This window comes from Oncorhynchus keta, chromosome 22, assembly GCF_023373465.1.
Source record: "Oncorhynchus keta strain PuntledgeMale-10-30-2019 chromosome 22, Oket_V2, whole genome shotgun sequence".
NCBI lineage: Eukaryota > Metazoa > Chordata > Actinopteri > Salmoniformes > Salmonidae > Oncorhynchus > Oncorhynchus keta.
This window is the reverse complement of record NC_068442.1, coordinates 42391762-42414242: the sequence shown is the minus strand read 5'-3', so window position 1 is coordinate 42414242 and position 22481 is coordinate 42391762. Positions and strand designations below refer to the sequence as shown.

At 44.2% G+C, this 22481-nt stretch overlaps 1 protein-coding gene across 1 annotated transcript in view; it reads right to left on the bottom strand.

Moving 5' to 3' along the window:
- LOC118400673 (nuclear factor 1 A-type-like) overlaps positions 1-21587 on the bottom strand; it is a 70414-nt gene extending 48827 nt beyond the window's left edge. Inside the window, exon 1 of the mRNA XM_035797684.2 lies at positions 21060-21587. Coding sequence (XP_035653577.1) covers positions 21060-21155 — 96 coding nt within the window. The 5' untranslated portion in view covers positions 21156-21587. The remainder of the gene's footprint in view (positions 1-21059) is intronic.
- Between the last annotated feature and the right edge of the window lie 894 nt (positions 21588-22481).

Below are 22481 nucleotides of genomic sequence, written 5' to 3'. Positions count from 1 at the left end.
TCAAAAACTGAACCAGTAGATATGAAGTCCTTGTTAAAAACCACTACAATATGTGCTTTATCCTTCACTTCATTAGAATCCACCATTAAATGATCAGGAAGGTCAGAGGATACATTATTTATTTATTCTATTTTACCTTTATTTATCCAGGTAGGTCAGTTGAGAACAAGTTCTCATTTACAACTGTGACCTGGCCAAGATAAAGCAAAGCAGTGCGACAATAACAACAACACAGAGTTACACATAAACAAACATACAGTCAATAACACAAAAAGAAAAGAAAAATAGAAAAATCTATGTACAGTGTGTGCAAATGTAGAAGAGTTGGGAGGTTAGGCAATAAATAGACCACAGAGGTGAAAATAATTACAAATGATCATTAATACTGGAGTGATATATGTGCAGATGATGAATTGCAAGTAGAGATACTGGGGTGCCTTAGAGCAAGAGGGTAAGTAACAATATGGGGATGAGGTAGTTGGGTGTGCTATTTACAGATTGCCTGTGTACAGGTACAGTGATGGTAAGCTGCTCTGACAGCTGATTTTTAAAAAAACATTTTTTACCTTTATTTAACCAGGCAAGTCAGTTAAGAACATATTCTTATTTTCAATGACGGCCTGGGAACAGTGGGTTAACTGCCTGTTCAGGGGCAGAACAAAAGATTTGTACCTTGTCAGCTCAGGGGTTTGAACTCGCAACCTTCCGGTTACTAGTCCAACGCTCTAACCACTAGGCTACGCTGCCACCCCAATGATGCTTATAAAGTTAGAGAGGGAGATATAAGACTCCAGCGTCAGTGTTTTTGCAGTTTGTTCCAGTCATTGGCAGCAGAGAACTGGAAGGAAAGGCGGCCAAAGCAAGTGTTGGCTTTGGGGGTGAACAGTGCAATATACCTGGAGCGTGTGCTACAGGTGGGTGTTGCGATGGTGACCAGTGAGCTGAGATAAGGCTGGGCTTTACCTAGCAGAGACTTATAGATGACCTGGAGCAAGTGGGTTTGGCGACTGATATGTAGTGAGGGCCAGCCAACGAGAGCATAGAGGTCGCAGTGGTGGGTAGTATATGGGCCTTTGGTGATAAAACGGATGGCACTGTGATAGACTACATCCAGTTTGCTGAGTAGAGTGTTGGCGGTTATTTTGTAAATTACATCGCCGAGGTCAAGGATTGGTAGTATAGTCAGTTTTTACGAGGGTATATTTGGCAGCATGAGTGAAGGAGGCTTTGTGGAAAAATAGGAAGCCAATTCTAAATGTAATTTTGGACTGGAGATGCTTAGTGTGAGTCTGGAAGGAGAGTTTACAGTCTAACCAGACACCTAGGTATTTGTAGTTGTCCACATATTCTAGATTAGAGCTGTCCAGAGTAGTGATGCTAGTCGGGCGGGAAGGTGCGGGCAGCGATCGGTTGAAGAGCATACACTTAGTTTTACTTGCATTTAAAAGCAGCTGGAGAGCACGGAAAGACTTGTATGGCGTTGAAGCTTGTTTGGAGGTTTGTTAGCACAGTGTCCAAAGAAGGGCCAGATGTATATAGAATGGTGTCGTCTGGGTAGAGGTGGATCAGAGAATCCCCAGCAGCAAGAGCGACATCATTGATGTATACAGAGAAGAGGGTCGGCCCGAGGATTGAGCCCTGTGGCACCCCCATAGAGACTGCCAGAGGTCCGGACTACAGGCCCTCCGATTTGACACACTGAACTCTATCTGAGAAGTAGTTGGTGAACCAGGCGAGGCAGTCATTTGAGAAGCCAAGGCTATTGAGTCTGTCGACAAGAATGCAGGGATTGACAGAGTCGAAAGCCTTGGTCAGGTCGATGAAGAAAGCTGCACAGTACTGTCTTTTATCGATGGCAGTTATGATATCGTTTAGGACCTTGAGCGTGGCTGAGGTGCATCCATGACCAGCTCGGAAACCAGATTGCATAGGGGAGAAGGTACGGTGGGATTCGAAATGGTCGGTGATCTGTTTATTAACTTGGCTTTCGAAGATTTTAGAAAGGCGGGGCAGAATGGATATAGGTCTATAACAGTTTTGGTCTATGGTGTCTCCCCTTTTGAAGAGAGGGTTGACCGCGGCAGCTTTCCAATCTTTAGGGATCTCAGACGATAGGAAAGAGAGGTTGAATAGTCTAGTAATAGGGGTTGCAATCATTTTGGGCGGATCATTTTAGAAAGAGAGGGTCCAGATTGTCTAGCCCAGCTGATTTGTAGGGATCCATATTTTGCAGCTCTTTCAGAACATCAGCTGTTTGGATTTGGGTGAAGGAGAAGCGGGGGGGAGCGTTTGGGCAAGAAGCTGCAGGGGGTGCTGAGGTGTTGACCCGGGTAAGGGTAGCCAGGTGGAAAGCATGGCCAGTCGTGGAAAAATGCTTATTGAAATGATCGATTATCATAGATTTGTCAGTGGTGACAGTGTTTCCTATCCTCAGTGCAGTGGGCAGCTGGGAGGAGGTGCTCTTATTCTCCATGGACTTTACAGTGTCCCAAAACTTTGTAGAATTTTTGCTATAGGAAGCACATTTCTGTTTGAAAAAGCTAGCCTTAGCTTTCCTAACTGACTGAGTATATTAGTTCCTGACTTCCCTGAATAGTTGCGTATCGCGGGGGCTATTCGATGCTAATGCAGAACGCCACAGGATGTTTTTGTGCTGGTCAAGGGCAGTCAAGTCTAGGGTGAACCAAGGGATATATCTGTTCTTAGTTCTATATTTTTTTAATGGGCATGCTTATTTAAGATGGAGAGGAAATCACTTTTGAAGAGCAACCAGGCATCCTCTACTGATCCTTCCAGGATACCCGAGCCAGGTCGATTAGAAAGGCCTGCTCGCTGAAGTGTTTTAGGGAGCATTTGACAGTGATGAGGGGTGGTCGTTTGACCACAGACCCATTAGCACGCAGGCAATGAGGCGGTGATCGTAGAGATCCTGGTTGAAGACAGCAGAGGTGTATTTAGAGGGCAAGTTGGTCAGGATGATATCTAAGAGGGTGCCCATGGTTACGGATTTAGGGTTGTACCTGTTAGGTTCCTTGATAGTTTAGATTGTAGGACTGCCGGGGTGTTAAGAAAGTCCCAGTTTAGGTCACCTAACAGTATGAACTCTGAAGATAAATGGGGGGCGATCAATTCACATATGGTGTCCAGGGCACAGCTGGGGGCTGAAGGGGGTCTATAAGAAGTGGCAACGGTGAGAGACTTGTTTCTGGAGAGGTGGATTTTTAGAAGTAGAAGCTCGAATTGTTTGGGCACAGACCTGGATGGCATGACAGAACTCTGCAGGCTGTCTCCGCAGTAGATTGCAACTCCGCCCCCTTTGTCAGTTCTATCTTGTCGGAAAATGTTATAGTTAGGGATGGACATTTCAGGATTGTTGGTGGCCTTCCAAAACCAGGAGCATTTGTTTGTCTAGCTTGACCCCAAGAGACATTTCTCTTTCTAATTAATTCTGCCAAGTTATCTGAAAACCAGGGATTGTCCCTTCCCTTCCTACATTTCTTCACAGGGGCATGCTTATCACAAATGGACACACATTTCCTATAAAAATAGTCCCAGGCAGTCTCAACATCGGGAATCAGACTTACCCTGACAATATAATGGTACAGATCATGAAAGAACGCTTGCTCATCAAATTGTCAAAAATGTCTTTTAAAAATATAACGGGTTTGGCTTTGGTCATTTTTGTATTTCTAACAGAAGCAATTGCACCGTGATCATATAGACAGGTGTGTGCCTTTCCAAATCATGTCCAATCAATTGAATTTACTACAGGTGGACTCCAATCAAGTCGTAGAAATATCTCAAGGATGATCAACGGAAACAGGATGCCCCTCAGCTCAATTTCCAGTCTCACAGCAAAGGGTCTGAATACTTATGTAAATAAGGTATGTTATTTACTTATAATAAATGTGCTTTTTTTTAAATAACAGTTTTTGCTTTGTCATTATGAGGTATTGTGTGTAGATTGATAAGGGGAAACATGTATTTAATACATTTTAGAATAAGGCTGTAACGTAACAAAATGTGGAAAAAGTCTGAATGCACTGTATGTACTCACACTCAAGAGCTAGATGTGGAAAGAGAGAAAATATCAGTATTACTCTGTGCTGTAAGGTCTTTCCTCAACCTCTGTGTCAGTCTGTCTGCATCTGTCCATCTAGGATGTGATACATGGAAATAATGGACCCCGTCAGGTTTAAATGGTGTCTTAACATCTACCCCAGTTCTCTACCATCTCCTTGCCGACCCACCTCCCTGACTTCCCAGTCTGTGCTCCGTACCCCTACCAAATTTCATGTCTTACCTTGTGGCCCCCTTTGGTCTTCCCCCATGCCAGGCAGCAGGAAGACAGCCAGCCCCTTGCTAGGTTTCCCTGCCAGCCGGCCAGGCCAGCCAGCGCAGGGGCCTGGTGCTCCTGGACGTGCCAGGCAGGGCTACAGATGTGCTGCCAGCTTTGCCAGGGGTCACCTTGGAGTGGCCCGTGGCAGCTTGTCCCCCGGCTGCAGCTGGTTCCCAGCTTAATCCGCCATGGGGGGAGGAGAGAGGCCAGCCAGTCCTCTGGATCTCTGAGAGTCAACCTCCACTTCTACAGCCACCACTTCACCCTCTGCCTTTCTCACTCCAATTTAGCACTGTTCTGAGATCAGTGTGAGGAGCAGCTACAGGGACATTCTCCATGGCTCTGCTCACTCTGAGTTATGAGTAAAAAAAAGAACACTGCCCCCCCGTGAGAACTTCCTGTCTTTGTGTGAGGAGGGGTGGGGGATTTGGGGGTGAGATCGACCTCTGCAGATGCCCCGCCAGCTGCTCGCCCTCCCCTGGGTTCAGGGAGTCCGCGGCTCCCCCTGTTGGAGGAGTGTGGAACATGGGTGACCGGTTCGGCGGGGTCAGCAGGTGTCCCTGGCTGGACAGCCATAAGTAATGGGGTCCTGCGCCTGCACAGGCAGCGCTCTGAATCAACTTAATTAGATGGGCGGAATGGGGGGGTGAAAGGCTGGCCACGGGACAAAACGGAGCAGGAGTTTTACACACGCAGATAGAAAGGGTGATCATTCTACATTTGCGTTTATGGGGAATTAGCTGACCCTGCATGGGTTGGTATGCTGAGAAACTCCTCCGAGAATATGTTATTCCCTTCTGATGACTGGGCACAGTTTGGACTGTTGAGAGTAGAACCTTAACCTGCAGGGTTTTAGAGAATTGATCATGGCAGCGGCCAGACACTGCAACAAATATACCAGAAGTTATCCTGTCATCACCTGCCAGTTCAACTCCAGATGTAAAAACACTCTTCTGACCTTGTTGTTCAGATACTTCACCAATGGGTGAGAGGAGTGAGGACATTCATGGCAGGAAGGGTTGGATGAGTGGCGCTTCCATGATCTCTGGTAAATAAGACAACTCTGTGTTGCCATGCGACACATTGGGAAGGGTGTCACTAGTTGTTAGGGAGGGTCTCTTCTCTTTTCCTTGTTTTAACCGGATTTCTGACATCTGCACGCTCCTGCTGCTGTCCTCTGCGTGTCCCTGCAGCGTGGCCACCCAGCCACAGAACTGTCAAAGATCCAAATCACCTCTCCGCATTAGTTGACCTAATCCAGCCCCGCCCTTTTAAATGAACTAAGTAGCAATCTTGATTTTATTTGCTGGAATGGCTAGCTCATTTGTTTAATTGTTGGTGGACTATTCTGGTAATCAGCGTTATTGGTTTTAAAGTCTTAGTGGGTCAGGAAATACACAGGGATGCATTAGCAATCATTAAAAAAAGAGACCAGTGGCTTAGTCTGGTGTGATGAAGAAACTGAGACGGACTAAAAATTATCAACAATTATTGAGATGAAACCATTAGATAAAAAGGGTGATCATTCTACATTTGCGTTTATGGGGAATTAGCTGACCCTGCATGGGTTGGGATGCTGACAAACTCCTCCGAGAATAGTTTTATTCCCTTCTGATGACTGGGCACAGTTTGGACTGTTGAGACCAGTGGCTTAGAGATGAAACCATTACGTATTATCATGTTTAGATGAGAGATCTCTCCTTTACACACACACACACACACACACACACACACACACACACACACACACACACACACACACACACACACACACACACACACACACACACACACACACACACACACACACACACACACACACACACACACACACACACACACGTTAATCTTGAGCTTAATCAGCTGTGCACCCCACAGATGAATTGAGTTTGGGGCCAAAAAGAGAGGATTAACTCCTTCACATGACAGTTAGTGAGCAGGTCTTATAGCAGGGCAACACTGGGGACGAACAGAGAGGATTACCTCCTTCACATGACAGTTAGTGAGCAGGTCTTATAGCAGGGCAACACTGGGGACGAACAGAGAGGATTAACTCCTTCACATGACAGTTAGTGAGCAGGTCTTATAGCAGGGCAACACTGGGGACGAACAGAGAGGATTAACTCCTTCACATGACAGTTAGTGAGCAGGTCTTATAGCAGGGCAACACTGGGGACGAACAGAGAGGATTACCTCCTTCACATGACAGTTAGTGAGCAGGTCTTATAGCAGGGCAACACTGGGGACGAACAGAGAGGATTACCTCCTTCACATGACAGGTAGTGAGCAGGTCTTATAGCAGGGCAACACTGGGGACGAACAGAGAGGATTACCTCCTTCACATGACAGTTAGTGAGCAGGTCTTATAGCAGGGCAACACTGGGGACAAACAGAGAGGATTAACTCCTTCACATGACAGTTAGTGAGCAGGTCTTATAGCAGGGCAACACTGGGGACGAACAGAGAGGATTACCTCCTTCACATGACAGTTAGTGAGCAGGTCTTATAGCAGGGCAACACTGGGGACGAACAGAGAGGATTAACTCCTTCACATGACAGTTAGTGAGCAGGTCTTATAGCAGGGCAACACTGGGGACGAACAGAGAGGATTACCTCCTTCACATGACAGTTAGTGAGCAGGTCTTATAGCAGGGCAACACTGGGGACGAACAGAGAGGATTACCTCCTTCACATGACAGTTAGTGAGCAGGTCTTACACCCTCCATCCTAAACCCCTTACAGCAGGGCAGATAGTCATGGTGGAGGAAGATGGAGAGTGTCAAAAGTGAATAAACACTGTTAAGGATCCAGTTACGCCAACAAACCATCTTTCCCTCAGTCATCACCAAACACCCCCCTACCTACCTCCCTTTTACTGGAGAGACTGACACCTTTTTTGGCAGCAAAGTGGCGGGTAGCTAGAGACCAAGAAGCGAGCTATGGAGAGAAAATTATCACTTTTCAGCACGTACACACACACCTCCTCCAAATACCAGATGGCGTTTCTGGAATCCATTTCCATTTTCTCGTGGCTATTACAAAAGGAAAACTCCCAAAAGAACACACACCTCTACAAATCAATACCGCTCCTTCACAAATAGTAAATATAGATTAACAAAGACATTAAAAGCTATTTTACAGCTTACTAAACTCAGTAAACAAACAAAAGGAGCATTTCTGGTTGGAGCCAGGGAAACAGCCAGGGTTGGAAAGCCGAGCATTACCAAACTGTGAGGAAGACCGCATATGCAGGAGCCAGTGTCCATGATTGTTTGATATTGTGCCTTGAATGGCACAGAGCCATGGCAGAGGGAAAAACAATGCCCACTTTGTTTAGCACCACTCCCCTTAGGTTTACAGAGAGATGAGGGAAAGAGAGGGAGGGGGGCAGAAATAGAGAGAGAGAGATGAGGGAAAGAGAGGGAAGGGGGCAGAAATAGAGAGAGAGAGATGAGGGAAAGAGAGGGAGGGGAGGGAAGAAATAGAGAGAGAGAGATGAGGGAAAGAGAGGGAGGGGGCAGAAATAGAGAGACGTAGAGAGAGGCAGTCTAAGTCCCTGCTGAGTGAGACACCGTTCACATACGCCTTCCCACGCTACCACAGTGCGCTGCCCACCACTAAACACCCAGGAACCGTGGTAGAGCAAACAAGCTACTTTAGTGTGGCTGTGTTTCCACTCATACACCTGCCACTCAGCTAAACTCCAATGCACTGGGGGATAATGAAAGTAGCCCATCGACAGTAAGAATGTGAACATTTCTGTATACTAACAAGTCACAAACTGACTCCAGCATGAATCCCCCAGTGTGGAAATCACAGTGGGTCAGTTACTGATATCTGCCTGTCTCAGTCTCGGGTCTATAATGGAGCATGTTCTTCTACTCCCATTGTTTACTCCCCTCACCCCCCAGCAAGACAAGCCCCCGACAATCCAAGCCTCGAAAAACGGCACCAGAGTGGCCCAAAGAGCCAGCTATCTTGGCCAGTAGCCATCGTTCTCTGGGGAGGGACAGAGAGGGAGATGGGGATAGGGAGAGGAGGACAGAGAGGGAGATGGGGATAGGGAGAGGAGGACAGAGAGGGAGATGAGGATAGAGAGAGGAGGACAGAGAGGGAGATGGGGATAGAGAGGGAGATGGGGAGAGAGCGAGAGAGAGGAGGACAGAGAGGGAGATGGGGAGAGAGAGAGGAGGACAGAGAGGGAGATGGGGATAGAGAGGGAGATGGGGAGAGAGCGAGAGAGAGAGGAGGACAGAGAGGGAGATGGGGAGAGAGAGAGAGAGAGAGAGAGAGAGAGAGAGAGAGAGAGAGAGAGAGAGAGAGAGAGAGAGAGAGAGAGAGAGAGAGAGAGAGAGAGAGAGAGAGAGGGGGGAGGACAGAGAGGGAGATGGGGAGCGTGAGAGAGAGAAGAGGTGAGGACAGAGAGGGTGATGGGGAGAGAGATGGAGATGGGGCAAGAGAGGGAGACGGGGAGAGAGAGGGAGATGGGGAGAGATCAAGAGAGAGAGGAGGACAGAGAGGGGGATAGAGAGAGAGAGAGAGAGAGAGAGAGAGAGAGAGAGAGAGAGAGAGAGAGAGAGAGAGAGAGAGAGAGAGATAGAGAGAGAGAGAAGAGGTGAGGACAGAGAGGGCGATGGGGATAGAGAGAGAGAGAAGAGGGGAGGACAGAGAGGGAAATTGGGATAGAGAGAGAGAGAGAGAGAGAGAGAGAGAGAGAGAGAGAGAGAGAGAGAGGGAGAGAGAGAGAGGGAGAGTGGGAGAGAGAGAGAGAGAGAGAGAGAGAGAGAGAGAGAGAGAGAGAGAGAGAGAGAGAGAGGAGGGGGAGACAGAGAGGGAGATTGGGATAGAGAGAGAAGAGGAGGATAGATGGTGATAGATAGAGAGAGAAGACATTTGTCTAAATAAAATAACATTATTCAGACACATACGACTGATAACCTAAAATAAATGACAAAATAAACATTTAGATCAAATCAGGCAAGAATGGTTTGTTGTTTTTCAATTGAAATAGCCTGGACTGAATCCCAAACGTCTCATCCTCAGTTCTTGTCTATTTTCACATACAGACTCGACCCAAAGCTGATTTTCTCCTTCCTGCTCCTCTCCTGTTCACAACATCACCAGGTGCCAAATGAGAGCCCTCCACTGAGCCTCATTAACATTCATCTGCACCCAAGAACATCATCACATGCAGATGGTCATTGGGGCTGTGAATTGCCTGAGACTGACTACTCATTAATATTACCATAAATAATCAGCATCTAAATGTAGCAAAAGAAGAAGTACTGTGGAACGTCTGAGGGAACTATTCCAAGTCTCCTATGGTCTTTCTCCTCAGATATAACATTGCAACAAAGAGAAAGCAAAAACACCCCAAGGCATGTTTTTGTTCCTAAGACAGGAGATATGAACGGATATTACGGCCTTTTGTTTAAGTCATTCAGAATGTTCCACTACAATATTGCAAAAATAAGCCGGAGCTCCTAAATCCCCTCCCATCCTAAACCCCCTCCATCCTAAACCCCCTCCATCCTAAACCCCTTCCATCCTAAACCCCTTCCACCCTAAACCCATTCCATTCTAAACCCTCTCCATCCTAAACCCCTTACCTCCTCCATCCTAACCCCCCTCCACCCTAAACCCCCTCCATCCTAAACCCCTTCCATCCTAAACCCCCTCCATCTTAAACCTCCTCCATCCTAAACCTCCTCCATCCTAAACCCCTTCCATTCTAAACCCCCTCCATCCTAAACCCCATCCATCCTAAACCCCCTCCATCCTAAACCCCTTACCTCCTCCATCCTAAACCTCCTCCATCCTAAACCTACTCCATCCTAACCCCTCCATCCTAAACCCCTTACCTCCTCCATCCTAAACCTCCTCCATCCTAAACCCCTTCCATCCTAAACCTACTCCATCCTAACCCCCTCCATCCTAAACCCCCTCCATCCTAAACCCCTTACCTCCTCCATCCTAAACCTACTCCATCCTAACCCCCCTCCATCCTAAACCCCTTACCTCCTCCATCCTAAACCTCCTCCATCCTAAACCCCTTCCATCCTAAACCTACTCCATCCTAACCCCCCTCCATCCTAAACCCCTCCATCCTAAACCCCTTCCATCCTAAACATCCATCGTAAACCTCCTCCATCCTAAACCTCCTCCACCCTAAACCCCCTCCATCCTAAACCCCTTACCTCCTCCATCCTAAACCTACTCCATCCTAACCCCCCTCCATCCTAAACCCCTTCCATCCTAAACCTACTCCATCCTAACCCCCCTCCATCCTAAACCCCCTCCATCCTAAACCCCTTCCATCCTAAACATCCATCGTAAACCTCCTCCATCCTAACCCCCCTCCATCCTAAACCCCCTCCATCCTAAACCCCTTACCTCCTCCATCCTAAACCTACTCCATCCTAACCCCCCTCCATCCTAAACCCCTTACCTCCTCCATCCTAAACCTCCTCCATCCTAAACCCCTTCCATCCTAAACCTACTCCATCCTAACCCCCCTCCATCCTAAACCCCCTCCATCCTAAACCCCTTCCATCCTAAACATCCATCGTAAACCTCCTCCATCCTAAACCTCCTCCACCCTAAACCCCCTCCATCCTAAACCCCGCCCATCCTAACCCCCCTCCATTCTAAACCCCCTCCATGCTAAACCCCCTCCATCCTAAACCCCTTACCCCCTCCATCCTAAACCTCCTCCATCCTAAACCTTCTCCATCCTAAACCCCCTCCATCCTAAACCCCCTCCATCCTAACCCCCTCCATTCTAAACCCCCTCCATGCTAAACCCCCTCCATCCTAAACCCCTTACCCCCTCCATCCTAAACCTCCTCCATCCTAAACCTCCTCCACCCTAAACCCCCTCCATCCTAAACCCCCTCCATCCTAAACCTCCTCCATCTTAAACCCCCTCCATCCTAAACCCCCTCCATCCTAAACCTCCTCCATCCTAACCCCTTCCATCCTAAACCCCCTTCCATCCTAAACCCCCTCCATCCTAAACCTCCTCCACCATAAACCCCATCCATTCAAAGTAAATACAACTCCTCAACGTGCACATACCACTGGTAGAACTACAAAGATAAGCTAATTTCACCAAGACCTGAAATGATACCACACAGTGTATGGTGTATCTACAGTATAGTGGATCTACAGTGTGTATCTACAGTATAGTGGATCTACAGTGTGTATCTACAGTATAGTGGATCTACAGTGTGTATCTACAGTATAGTGGATCTACAGTGTGTATCTACAGCATAGTGGATCTACAGTGTAGTGTATCTACAGTGTGTATCTCCAGTATAGTGGATCTACAGTGTGTATCTACAGTATAGTGGATCTACAGTGTGTATCTACAGTATAGTGTATCTACATTGTGTATCTACAGTATAGTGTATCTACAGTGTGTATCTACAGCATAGTGGATCTACAGTGTGTATCTACAGTATAGTGGATCTACAGTGTGTATCTACAGTGTAGTGGATCTACAGTGTGTATCTACAGTGTAGTGGATCTACAGTGTGTATCTACAGTGTAGTGTATCTACAGTGTGTATCTACAGTATAGTGGATCTACAGTGTGTATCTACAGTATAGTGGATCTACAGTGTGTATCTACAGTATAGTGGATCTACAGTATGTATCTACAGTATAGTGGATCTACAGTGTGTATCTACAGCATAGTGGATCTACAGTGTAGTGTATCTACAGTGTGTATCTCCAGTATAGTGGATCTACAGTGTGTATCTACAGTATAGTGGATCTACAGTGTGTATCTACAGTATAGTGTATCTACATTGTGTATCTACAGTATAGTGTATCTACAGTGTGTATCTACAGCATAGTGGATCTACAGTGTGTATCTACAGTATAGTGGATCTACAGTGTGTATCTACAGTGTAGTGGATCTACAGTGTGTATCTACAGTGTAGTGGATCTACAGTGTGTATCTACAGTGTAGTGGATCTACAGTGTGTATCTACAGTATAGTGGATCTACAGTGTGTATCTACAGTATAGTGGATCTACAGTATGTATCTACAGTATAGTGGATCTACAGTGTGTATCTACAGCATAGTGGATCTACAGTGTAGTGTATCTACAGTGTGTATCTCCAGTATAGTGGATCTACAGTGTGTATCTACAGTATAGTGGATCTACAGTGTGTATCTACAGTATAGTGTATCTACATTGTGTATCTACAGTATAGTGTATCTACAGTGTGTATCTACAGCATAGTGGATCTACAGTGTGCATCTACAGTATAGTGGATCTACAGTGTGTATCTACAGTATAGTGGATCTACAGTGTGTATCTACAGTGTAGTGGATCTACAGTGTGTATCTACAGTGTAGTGGATCTACAGTGTGTATCTACAGTATAGTGGATCTACAGTGTGTATCTACAGTATAGTGGATCTACAGTGTGTATCTACAGTATAGTGGATCTACAGTGTGTATCTACAGCATAGTGGATCTACAGTGTAGTGTATCTACAGTGTGTATCTCCAGTATAGTGGATCTACAGTGTGTATCTACAGTATAGTGTATCTACAGTGTGTATCTACAGTGTATAGTGGATCTACAGTGTGTATCTACAGTATAGTGGATCTACAGTGTGTATCTACAGTGTAGTGTATCTACAGTGTAGTGGATCCACAGTGTGTATCTACAGTGTAGTGTATCTACAGTGTGTATCTACAGTATAGTGGATCTACAGTGTGTATCTACAGTATAGTGGATCTACAGTGTGTATCTACAGTGTAGTGTATCTACAGTGTGTATCTACAGTGTAGTGGATCCACAGTGTGTATCTACAGTATAGTGTATATACATTATATTTGCAACAATATATAACGGCAACAAAAGTAAACAGTTGTCGTTCAGTCTGAATTTTGAAAAAACAATAACGCAAGTTTCCATTAAATATCATAGACATGTCCCATCCTAGAGGACAAAGGACTAACACCATTTGTAATGTTTCTGTGGTCATAAGGTCAGAGGATCCCAGGTCGTTGGTACAGACCCAGCTGACAGCCTGATGCACTGGGAGCTAGTACACACTGTGCAACACCGGTGGGCGTGAGCACACACACACACACACACACACACACACACACACACACACACACACACACACACACACACACACACACACACACACACACACACACACACACACACACACACACACACACACACACACACACACACACGCACACACATGCGCACACACATGCGCACACACATGCGCACACACACACACACACACACACTACTATGAACCAGTAGACACTTACCTCCCAAGCTGTAGGGCCTATGGTGTACAGCTGCTCAGGCAGACACAGAGAGACAGAGAGCGAGAGAGACAGAGAAAGCGAGCAAGAGAGAAAGAGAAAGAGACAGAGAGATAGTGAGGAGAGAGACAGAGAAACAGAGAGAGAGAGAGAAAGCAAGCAAGCATGCAGTGTTCAACCAAGTGTTCAGGAAGTTCAAGCAGACAATTTTAATCCTCCAATTTCCTCCTCTCTAATCACGTCTCACTAGTCCATGGCAGAGACTAAATTGGAAACATCTTCCGCACAATATGACACTAACACTGTAACTCCAACACACTAGTAGCAGGAATGTGGCCCAAACATTCTGAAGTTTTCTTGTCCTTTTGTGACGGTTACATGGTGGAACGGTAGATTAGCGTGACAAATTGAGACGTTAAAATCATCAAAACTGATTATCGACCATTGAGTGTGTGGAGCAAAGCAATATGGATGTTAATCTATTTTGTCAATAGAGCCGACATTTAAAACCTCAAACTGGTTCACTTCTGCAACAATGCTGAAGTCCTTTCGTCAACTGTGAGGCGCAACCAATGTGGACACATTATCTACCAGAGACAAATACAATTACAATCTACACAATCTACAATCGTTTGGGCAGATTTGGCCTTAACCTTAATCTGGGTGCCAGGTCATCAGATAAACGTGAGGGCTGGCTAATTAACATGACCTCGCACGGAATACGAAGGCAACAAGGGAGCACAATGCCGCTGAATCGTTACAGACACAAAGCCCTGATTCATCAAGTTGACCAATCAGGGTTTGAACCTTGTTGCCCCAAGAGAGCAATTCAATTGAATAATTTGATTCCTGAATAAACAACTGCAATTAGACAATAAAATCATCAACACCAATTATGAAAAACATCTACTGACATAAGTACTCAACAGAGTTGATGTTCTTCGGGGCAGATTGTTGTTTTTTCACTCCAAACTACAATGACAGCCAGTGCTTGAATGAAATCGGTACCAGTGCTGTTTATATTTAGGTGCAGAAGCTCCCCAATACTTTTGAGCTAACATACTAGAACAGGTGCAGAAACTCCACAATACTTTTGAGCTAACATACTAGAACAGGTGCAGAAACTCCACAATACTTTTGAGCTAATATACTAGAACAGGTGCAGAAACTCCACAATACATTTGAGCTAATATACTAGAAGAGGTGCAGAAACTCCACAATACTTTTGAGCTAATATACTAGAACAGGTGCAGAAACTCCCCAATACTTTTGAGCTAATATACTAGAAGAGGTGCAGAAACTCCACAATACTTTTGAGCTAATATACTAGAAGAGGTGCAGAAACTCCACAATACTTTTGAGCTAATATACTAGAACAGGTGCAGAAACTCCCCAATACTTTTGAGCTAATATACTAGAAGAGGTGCAGAAACTCCACAATACTTTTGAGCTAATATACTAGAAGAGGTGCAGAAACTCCCCAATACTTTTGAGCTAATATACTAGAAGAGGTGCAGAAACTCCCCAATACTTTTGAGCTAATATACTAGAAGAGGTGCAGAAACTCCCCAATACTTTTGAGCTAATAATCTAGAAGAGGTGCAGAAACTCCACAATACTTTTGAGCTAATATACTAGAAGAGGTGCAGAAACTCCCCAATACTTTTGAGCTAATATACTAGAAGAGGTGCAGAAACTCCCCAATACTTTTGAGCTAATATACTAGAAGAGGTGCAGAAACTCCCCAATACTTTTGAGCTAATAATCTAGAAGAGGTGCAGAAACTCCACAATACTTTTGAGCTAATATACTAGAAGAGGTGCAGAAACTCCCCAATACTTTTGAGCTAATATACTAGAAGAGGTGCAGAAACTCCACAATACTTTTGAGCTAATAATCTAGAAGAGGTGCAGAACCTCGAGCAATAGAACATTTGAGACGACGGTACTCCGCCCCGGTGATCTCCTGCCAAAATCAAGCCCTAGTTGAAGCAGGGTTAGGGAGGGCGTTGGGGGTAGTGTTAAATATCTGTATGGTAATTATTTTATACCCTCACGCCATACCCCCTCCCTCTCTTTCTCCGACACTGGCTCTCACATTCATATGCCCACTAACACTTAACAGTAGGAACGGATACTGTACACACACGCCCGGTGCACATTTGCCTGATGGAGGGAGGGGGGGGGTCTACTCACTAACAAGTGGATTATAGGAGTGACACTTGTAGTGCAGTTGAAATCTCATTATCCCCTCCGGTGGTGGAATATGACATGAGTGCATTGTTAACGGGCTGCTGGGTCGCAGCCCCCAGAGCCCAGGCACAAGCAGGGTTATTTACAGTGGTAGACTGGATACCTTTAAAACATACAGAGAGACCTGACACAGCCACTGCACAGGAGCCCCAGCCCCCCGCCACCTCTCAAAAGACTAAACCATGAGTAACACTTTAAATATAGGGTACATGGAAAATAGAATAATATCCACCCACATGTCAGAAAGAGGTGATACTTTGACGCCTGCTACTGGCACTTGAAAATCGGGAAAAAAAAATCGGGACTATTTTTTTATAATTTGAAACAGGAACGGTTACTAAATAAATGTCAAGGTAGAGGAACTTGCTAATTACAAAAATGCAAATAGACCATTGCGTGAAGTATGAGGAAAGATGAACGCAAGCAAGGTAGGTAGAAAAGTAGGCACACAGAAGGGTAAGTGCACAGACTGAAACATTTGTGACAAGTGTCATTTGGATGTATCTCATGTGCTATAAAAAATAGTAAACCTACAGTGCAGCTCGATTACAACTGACTAAAGCCAGGGAGCACTCAATGCTGATGTGTATTTCAACTGCTCATCATGAAAGCCCATTTAGGAAAAAATCTTGCAATGATAAAATTCATGAAGTATAAATTAACCTACAAGATGGTCCACTAAAATAGGATGTCATAACTGTTATTTTGGGAAATGCATTTCAAATAAACAAGCTGTACAAGATGTTTTTTTTATTTTTATGTTCGCGTTAAAATCGGTGAATCTTTTTTTGATTTCACCCGTTATTTAACTAGGCAAGTCAGTTAAGAACCAATTCTTACTTACAATGACAGCCAAAACCTTCCCTAACCCAGACGATTCTGGGCTAAACCCTCCCCTAACCCGGACAATTTTGGGCCAAACCCTCCCCTAACCTGGACGATTCTGGGCCAAACCCTTCCCTAACCCAGACGATTCTGGGCCAAACCCTCCCCTAACCCAGACGATTCTGGGCCAAACCCTCCCCTAACCCAGACGATTCTGGGCCAAACCCTCCCCTAACCCGGACGATTCTGGGCCAATTGTGCACCGTCCTATCGGATGCCCAATCACAGCCGATTGTGATTCAGCATGGAATCAAACCAGGGTCTGTAGTGACGCTCTAGCACTGAGATGCAGTGCCTTAGACCGCTGTGCCACTCATCATGCTAGTGTAGTCATTTAAAAATAAGTGGAGAATAGTTTCTACATCCCCTGTATTTAACGGGACGGTTACAAATGTGTAGAAAACCCAGCCATACCAGAGGTAAAATGCTCCCTAGAATGTGTAGAAACCACAGCCAAACCAGAGGTAAAATACTCCATAGAATGTGTAGAAACCCAGCCATACCAGAGGTAAAATACTCCATAGAATGTGTTGAAAACCCAGCCATTCTAGAGGTAAAATACTCCCTAGAATGTGTAGAAACCACAGCCATTCCAGAGGCAAAATACTCCCTAGAATGTGTAGAAACCACAGCCATACCAGAGGTAAAATACTCCCTAGAATGTGTAGAAACCACAGCCAAACCAGAGGTAAAATACTCCATAGAATGTGTAGAAAACCCAGCCATTCTAGAGGTAAAATTCTCCCTAGAATGTGTAGAAACCACAGCCATTGCAGAGGTAAAATGCTCCCTAGAATGTGTAGAAACCACAGCCATACCAGAGGTAAAATACTCCCTAGAATGTGTAGAAACCACAGCCAAACCAGAGGTAAAATACTCCATAGAATGTGTAGAAAACCCAGCCATTCTAGAGGTAAAATTCTCCCTAGAATGTGTAGAAACCACAGCCATTGCAGAGGTAAAATGCTCCCTAGAATGTGTAGAAACCACAGCCAAACCAGAGGTAAAATACTCCATAGAATGTGTAGAAAACCCAGCCATTCTAGAGGTAAAATTCTCCCTAGAATGTGTAGAAACCACAGCCATTGCAGAGGTAAAATGCTCCCTAGAATGTGTAGAAACCACAGCCATACCAGAGGTAAAATGCTCCCTAGAATGTGTAGAAACCACAGCCAAACCAGAGGTAAAATGCTCCCTAGAATGTGTAGAAACCACAGCCAAACCAGAGGTAAAATGCTCCCTAGAATGAACAGTACATAATATAGAACAGCTCACACAAAACATACAGCAGATGATGTGATAACTGCCAGATAACTGACAAAGCTAGAAAACAAAGCTCAATTCATTACTAATAGGGAAAGAATATACTGTTTACTAGGACACTTCTTTCCTAATAACGTTTTAGAAAATGTGGACTTTTCAACAATAAACATTTCAAAACTGACCAATCCTCAACCCTCAACCCTCATATATTTACAATGAGGGTTGCACCCTTTCAATTACAAGGCGTGTTTTTGCAATGCTAATAATGTGGCGAAGCTTGAAGCAATTCTATATGTATATAATTCTATATGTATATAATTCTATATGTATATAATTCTATATGTATATAATTCTATATATTTGAATTATTCTGAAGAACACAGGAACTGATAATGGTAGGGCTGTCTCCAATAAAATATGAATGTGCCAAATAGAAAACATTTCAGCTCAAATAAAAATGTACGAATTCCACATTTAAAGAAATCAAATGTGGAGTGTACTGACAGGAGTCACTATCTGTGCTAATCTGAAATAACTACTAGAACTGTCCTTTTGAAATTAAGCATATAATCCCCTTTCCGCTGTAAACCAACTTGACCTCCAGTGAAATTAAAGTGAATGGGAGCACATGGAATGTCATCAATGGTAATTAACAAAAACAGCCTCCACAAAACAGTGTAAAATATCCCCATAATAACCATGTCATTGTAAGTATATTACTTAATAATAGGAACATAATCCATTTGAATAAAGTTAATCTCGGTTTCCTGGGTCGAACAGCTATATTGCATACAACATTTCTCATTTTTAAGGCAATTTTTTTGTATGGCCACAAGATAGTGATTTTGCCAAGTAGGTTACTAAAAAACAGAACATTTCAAATGTTGTTGTGTATAAACCTTTTTTAATAGAAACCTAGAAATTAAATTCCCATCTGAGCAAATAAAGAATGAATTGCAATATCATTAAACATTCACTTAATAAGCAGCACTGACAGTACATTGTGTTTTATACAATTACACTGTCAAAACCATCCAATTATTTATTGTACAGAAGACAACAGATTCAGCACCAGCTTATCTATTGACAAATGTCTATTGACTATGATAACTAAATTAATTTAAAAGCTCTTCAGTAGTTCCACTGCTTTACACACAATACAGTTATTACAGTGTATGAGTACAGTTCACAAAATCTCCTTGACAATCCACAGTACAAGGCTGGGATACACATTTCATTCAGAAATAGATATACAACTACCATATCTCATGAGGCAACTTTTAAAAAAAATGAAAGAACACTTACAAGAGACCAACTGAAAGCTACATGCTCTTTTAGAAGGATAAACGTTTAAAAAGTATCAAAAGATTGCTCAAAAAAATCAAGTCAACTCAGTCCATTGACTGGACAACATTTCCGCACACCCAGCCTCTTCAGTCCCATGGTCCCAAAGAGAGATAGAGGGAGAGGGCAACAGACAGTGAGGAATTCCCACACACCACTGGATGTGCCATGCAAAAACAAAACCACCACTGTACCACCACAAGCCATCTCGTTCCCCTCTGTAACATGTCCCCTCTGTAGCAAAGGTCTAAAAACATTTACTCTGTTACTCATAAGGACAAGGACAGGCAGAGTAAAGTTACTGTTTCTCTCCTTCAGCCCTTCATCAATTCCCTACACACAGGCATGAAGCCTGCTGCCTGCCACTGTGGCCAAGGTGGCCTGGGTGAGGGGAGAAGGGGGTGAGAGAGAGAGAGAGAGAGAGAGACAGGGGCCAACGGATTGGAATTCTGAAGTTCATGGTCTCCTTACAGAGGAATAATACAGCCATTGTCTCCTGGGAATACAACTGTCTTCTTTTATTCAAGCTGGCAAGGAACCTACCGTTGAGAAAAGGACCAGTGCTCACCATCACACTCCCCTTACAAAAAATAATTAAAACAATAACGCTGGCAATAATTAAGATAATAGTAATATAATGATGCCAAGGCTAACGAGTCATCCCCTAATGAATATAGGGCGCTGGGAGTTTCAAAGCCCTTTTATCCAGCCGACTGAACTCATTTGTATCTGCTAGCCTCAATAGAGTATTGTGAATCCCCCTGCCCCTCTTCATCTCTCAGCAGTCTACAAACTCCACTTGTCTTGTTTTCTCCGTCTAGTTTAACCTCTCCCCATCACTGCTGGAGCAACAAGGATGTCAAAGGTTGTCTGGCCTCTATGACCACAACAAGCAAGTTAATCTGCCCCGGCACTGGGTCCGGCTCATGGGGGCTTTTTTCCCCTTCTGTGTGCTTTAATTGCTGGCGCGGCGTCAGAGCTCAGGAGTGGAGCGCGATGCTCCGCACACTCGGCTTGGCTGCAGGCAGCCAGAGCACCACGCAAAAAAACAACTTGCTGCCTCAGTGTAAACCAGAGGTCTGACAGAAACGGTCCCTTTTTGTTTCATGTTTTAACGCCGTCACTGAACCTTCCTCGATTAGATGAGACAAACGGACGCTGGAAAATATATTGGTTTACTTATGGCAAGGACTGACTGCTCGGTGCACTGCAGAAAAGTTGGAATGAATGTCAGCAGATTAATTGTTGTTTGTGAAAAAGTGAAAATATTTCATCTACAAATGGGTATTTATTTTCCTGAAGCCAAACTAATGTTCTATAAAACAGGACACTGTAAAAGAACACATAAGTACATCGCTGGCAGGACAATATTTCAGATCTGACATCCTGAATTGAGACGACAAGAAAAAAACAAAAAGGGACCTGAGTCTCAAGGCTCCTACAGAGAGAAGACTGTGACATTGACAAGACACAAAAACAAACAATACAGTCATTAAAAATCCACTCAATGTGAAGTTTCAAAATGGAGTTTAAAAAAAAGACGCAGAAAACATCTTTGTTTTTTTAAAAGGCTCTAAAGAAGAGGTGGGGAATGAGTTTTTTAAGAAGAAAAAGGGGGAAAAGAAGGGAGGAAGAAGAAAAAAACAGCTTTGGTTGCTGCCAACTTACCATCCACCAAGTCCTGGCTGAGATGTCGTAGCAGAGCTGCCATTTGATGGAGCCTTCCGTGGTTTTGCCTGCCATTACACTGTCAGCAAGTTCCATCTGATGCTAGCGCACTCACCGGAGATAAGACGCCTAATTGAGAAAACATTCGCACTGGCATGTTGGGAAACATGTAGCCTGCTCCATACCATATGGAATCATGGGTAAAAAAAATAAATTAAAAAAAATCTTGACAATGAACCAATCTCAAGCAGACCCCGTGGCAAGGTGAGTGGCAGTCATCTGCTCAGAGAGCGCGCCGTCTTTAGAAAATACACCAGAATGATGAGCCTTTTTTCCACATCACTGAGTGCCTGGGGTCCTTTTTTTCTCCCTCTTAAATTAGGGCTTGTTCTTCATCATCATCATCATCATCACCACTAGCCCGTTGACTTAGGTCTGCACAAGTTGTTATATTTTCCTGACTTTCTGCTCTCTTTTTCGGGGGGAGGAGTGGAGAGATTTAATAGGACAGAGTCAGGTAGAGAGAGAGTGAGGGCAGTGGGCTGAAGCGCTACAGGCTATTAGGCTGACATTTCTGCTGGACAGATGGAACTGCTTAAAGACTATCATGCAATGTTTCTCTTCCCTCTCCGGCAAAATGTCTATCTTTTAGCAAAGGATCCACTAAAGCCCTTGCACAAAAAAATGGACACCGGGTGGTCACTTTTACTGACTGCCTTACTTGACACTGGTAATATATTTTTCTATGTAGACAAATTCTGGACATTATGTGGAGGAATTCAAGGCTGTGGAGCAATGCTGTCCAGAAGACATTTCACGACTTTTACAATTGTATTGAGGATAAGTAAGTTACCAAACTACTTTACTTTGAGTGTAAAGTTTTTCAAAGTATTTCAAATGGTGCACTTTGAACTTTAAAAAATATATATTTTGAGTATGTTTAGGCTACAGTAGATATTCTGTATTTATATTTTTGATGTTTAAAATGACAACCTGTACTTGACTACCTCACTTTATTATTGCCAATATTCACCATTGCATGCAGTACAATCAGTTCACCAAGTTAGATGACTTTCTCTGGTAGTTTTCTTTAACAACTCCCATCTTCTGGTATGCGTTTCATTAGTGTATTGCTGATAAAGTCCCAAAATGTTTTCCAAGTCAGCAATCAAGTTTCAAGATGCATAACTTTCAAAATACAGAAATACAGCCGGTATGACGCAAAACGCATCCTCATCATATGACGCAAAACGCATCCTCATCATATGACGCAAAACGCATCCTCATCATATGACGCAAAAACGCATCCTCATCATATGACGCAAAACACATCCTCATCATATGACGCAAAACGCATCCTCATCATATGACGCAAAAACGCATCCTCATCATATGACGCAAAACACATCCTCATCATATGAC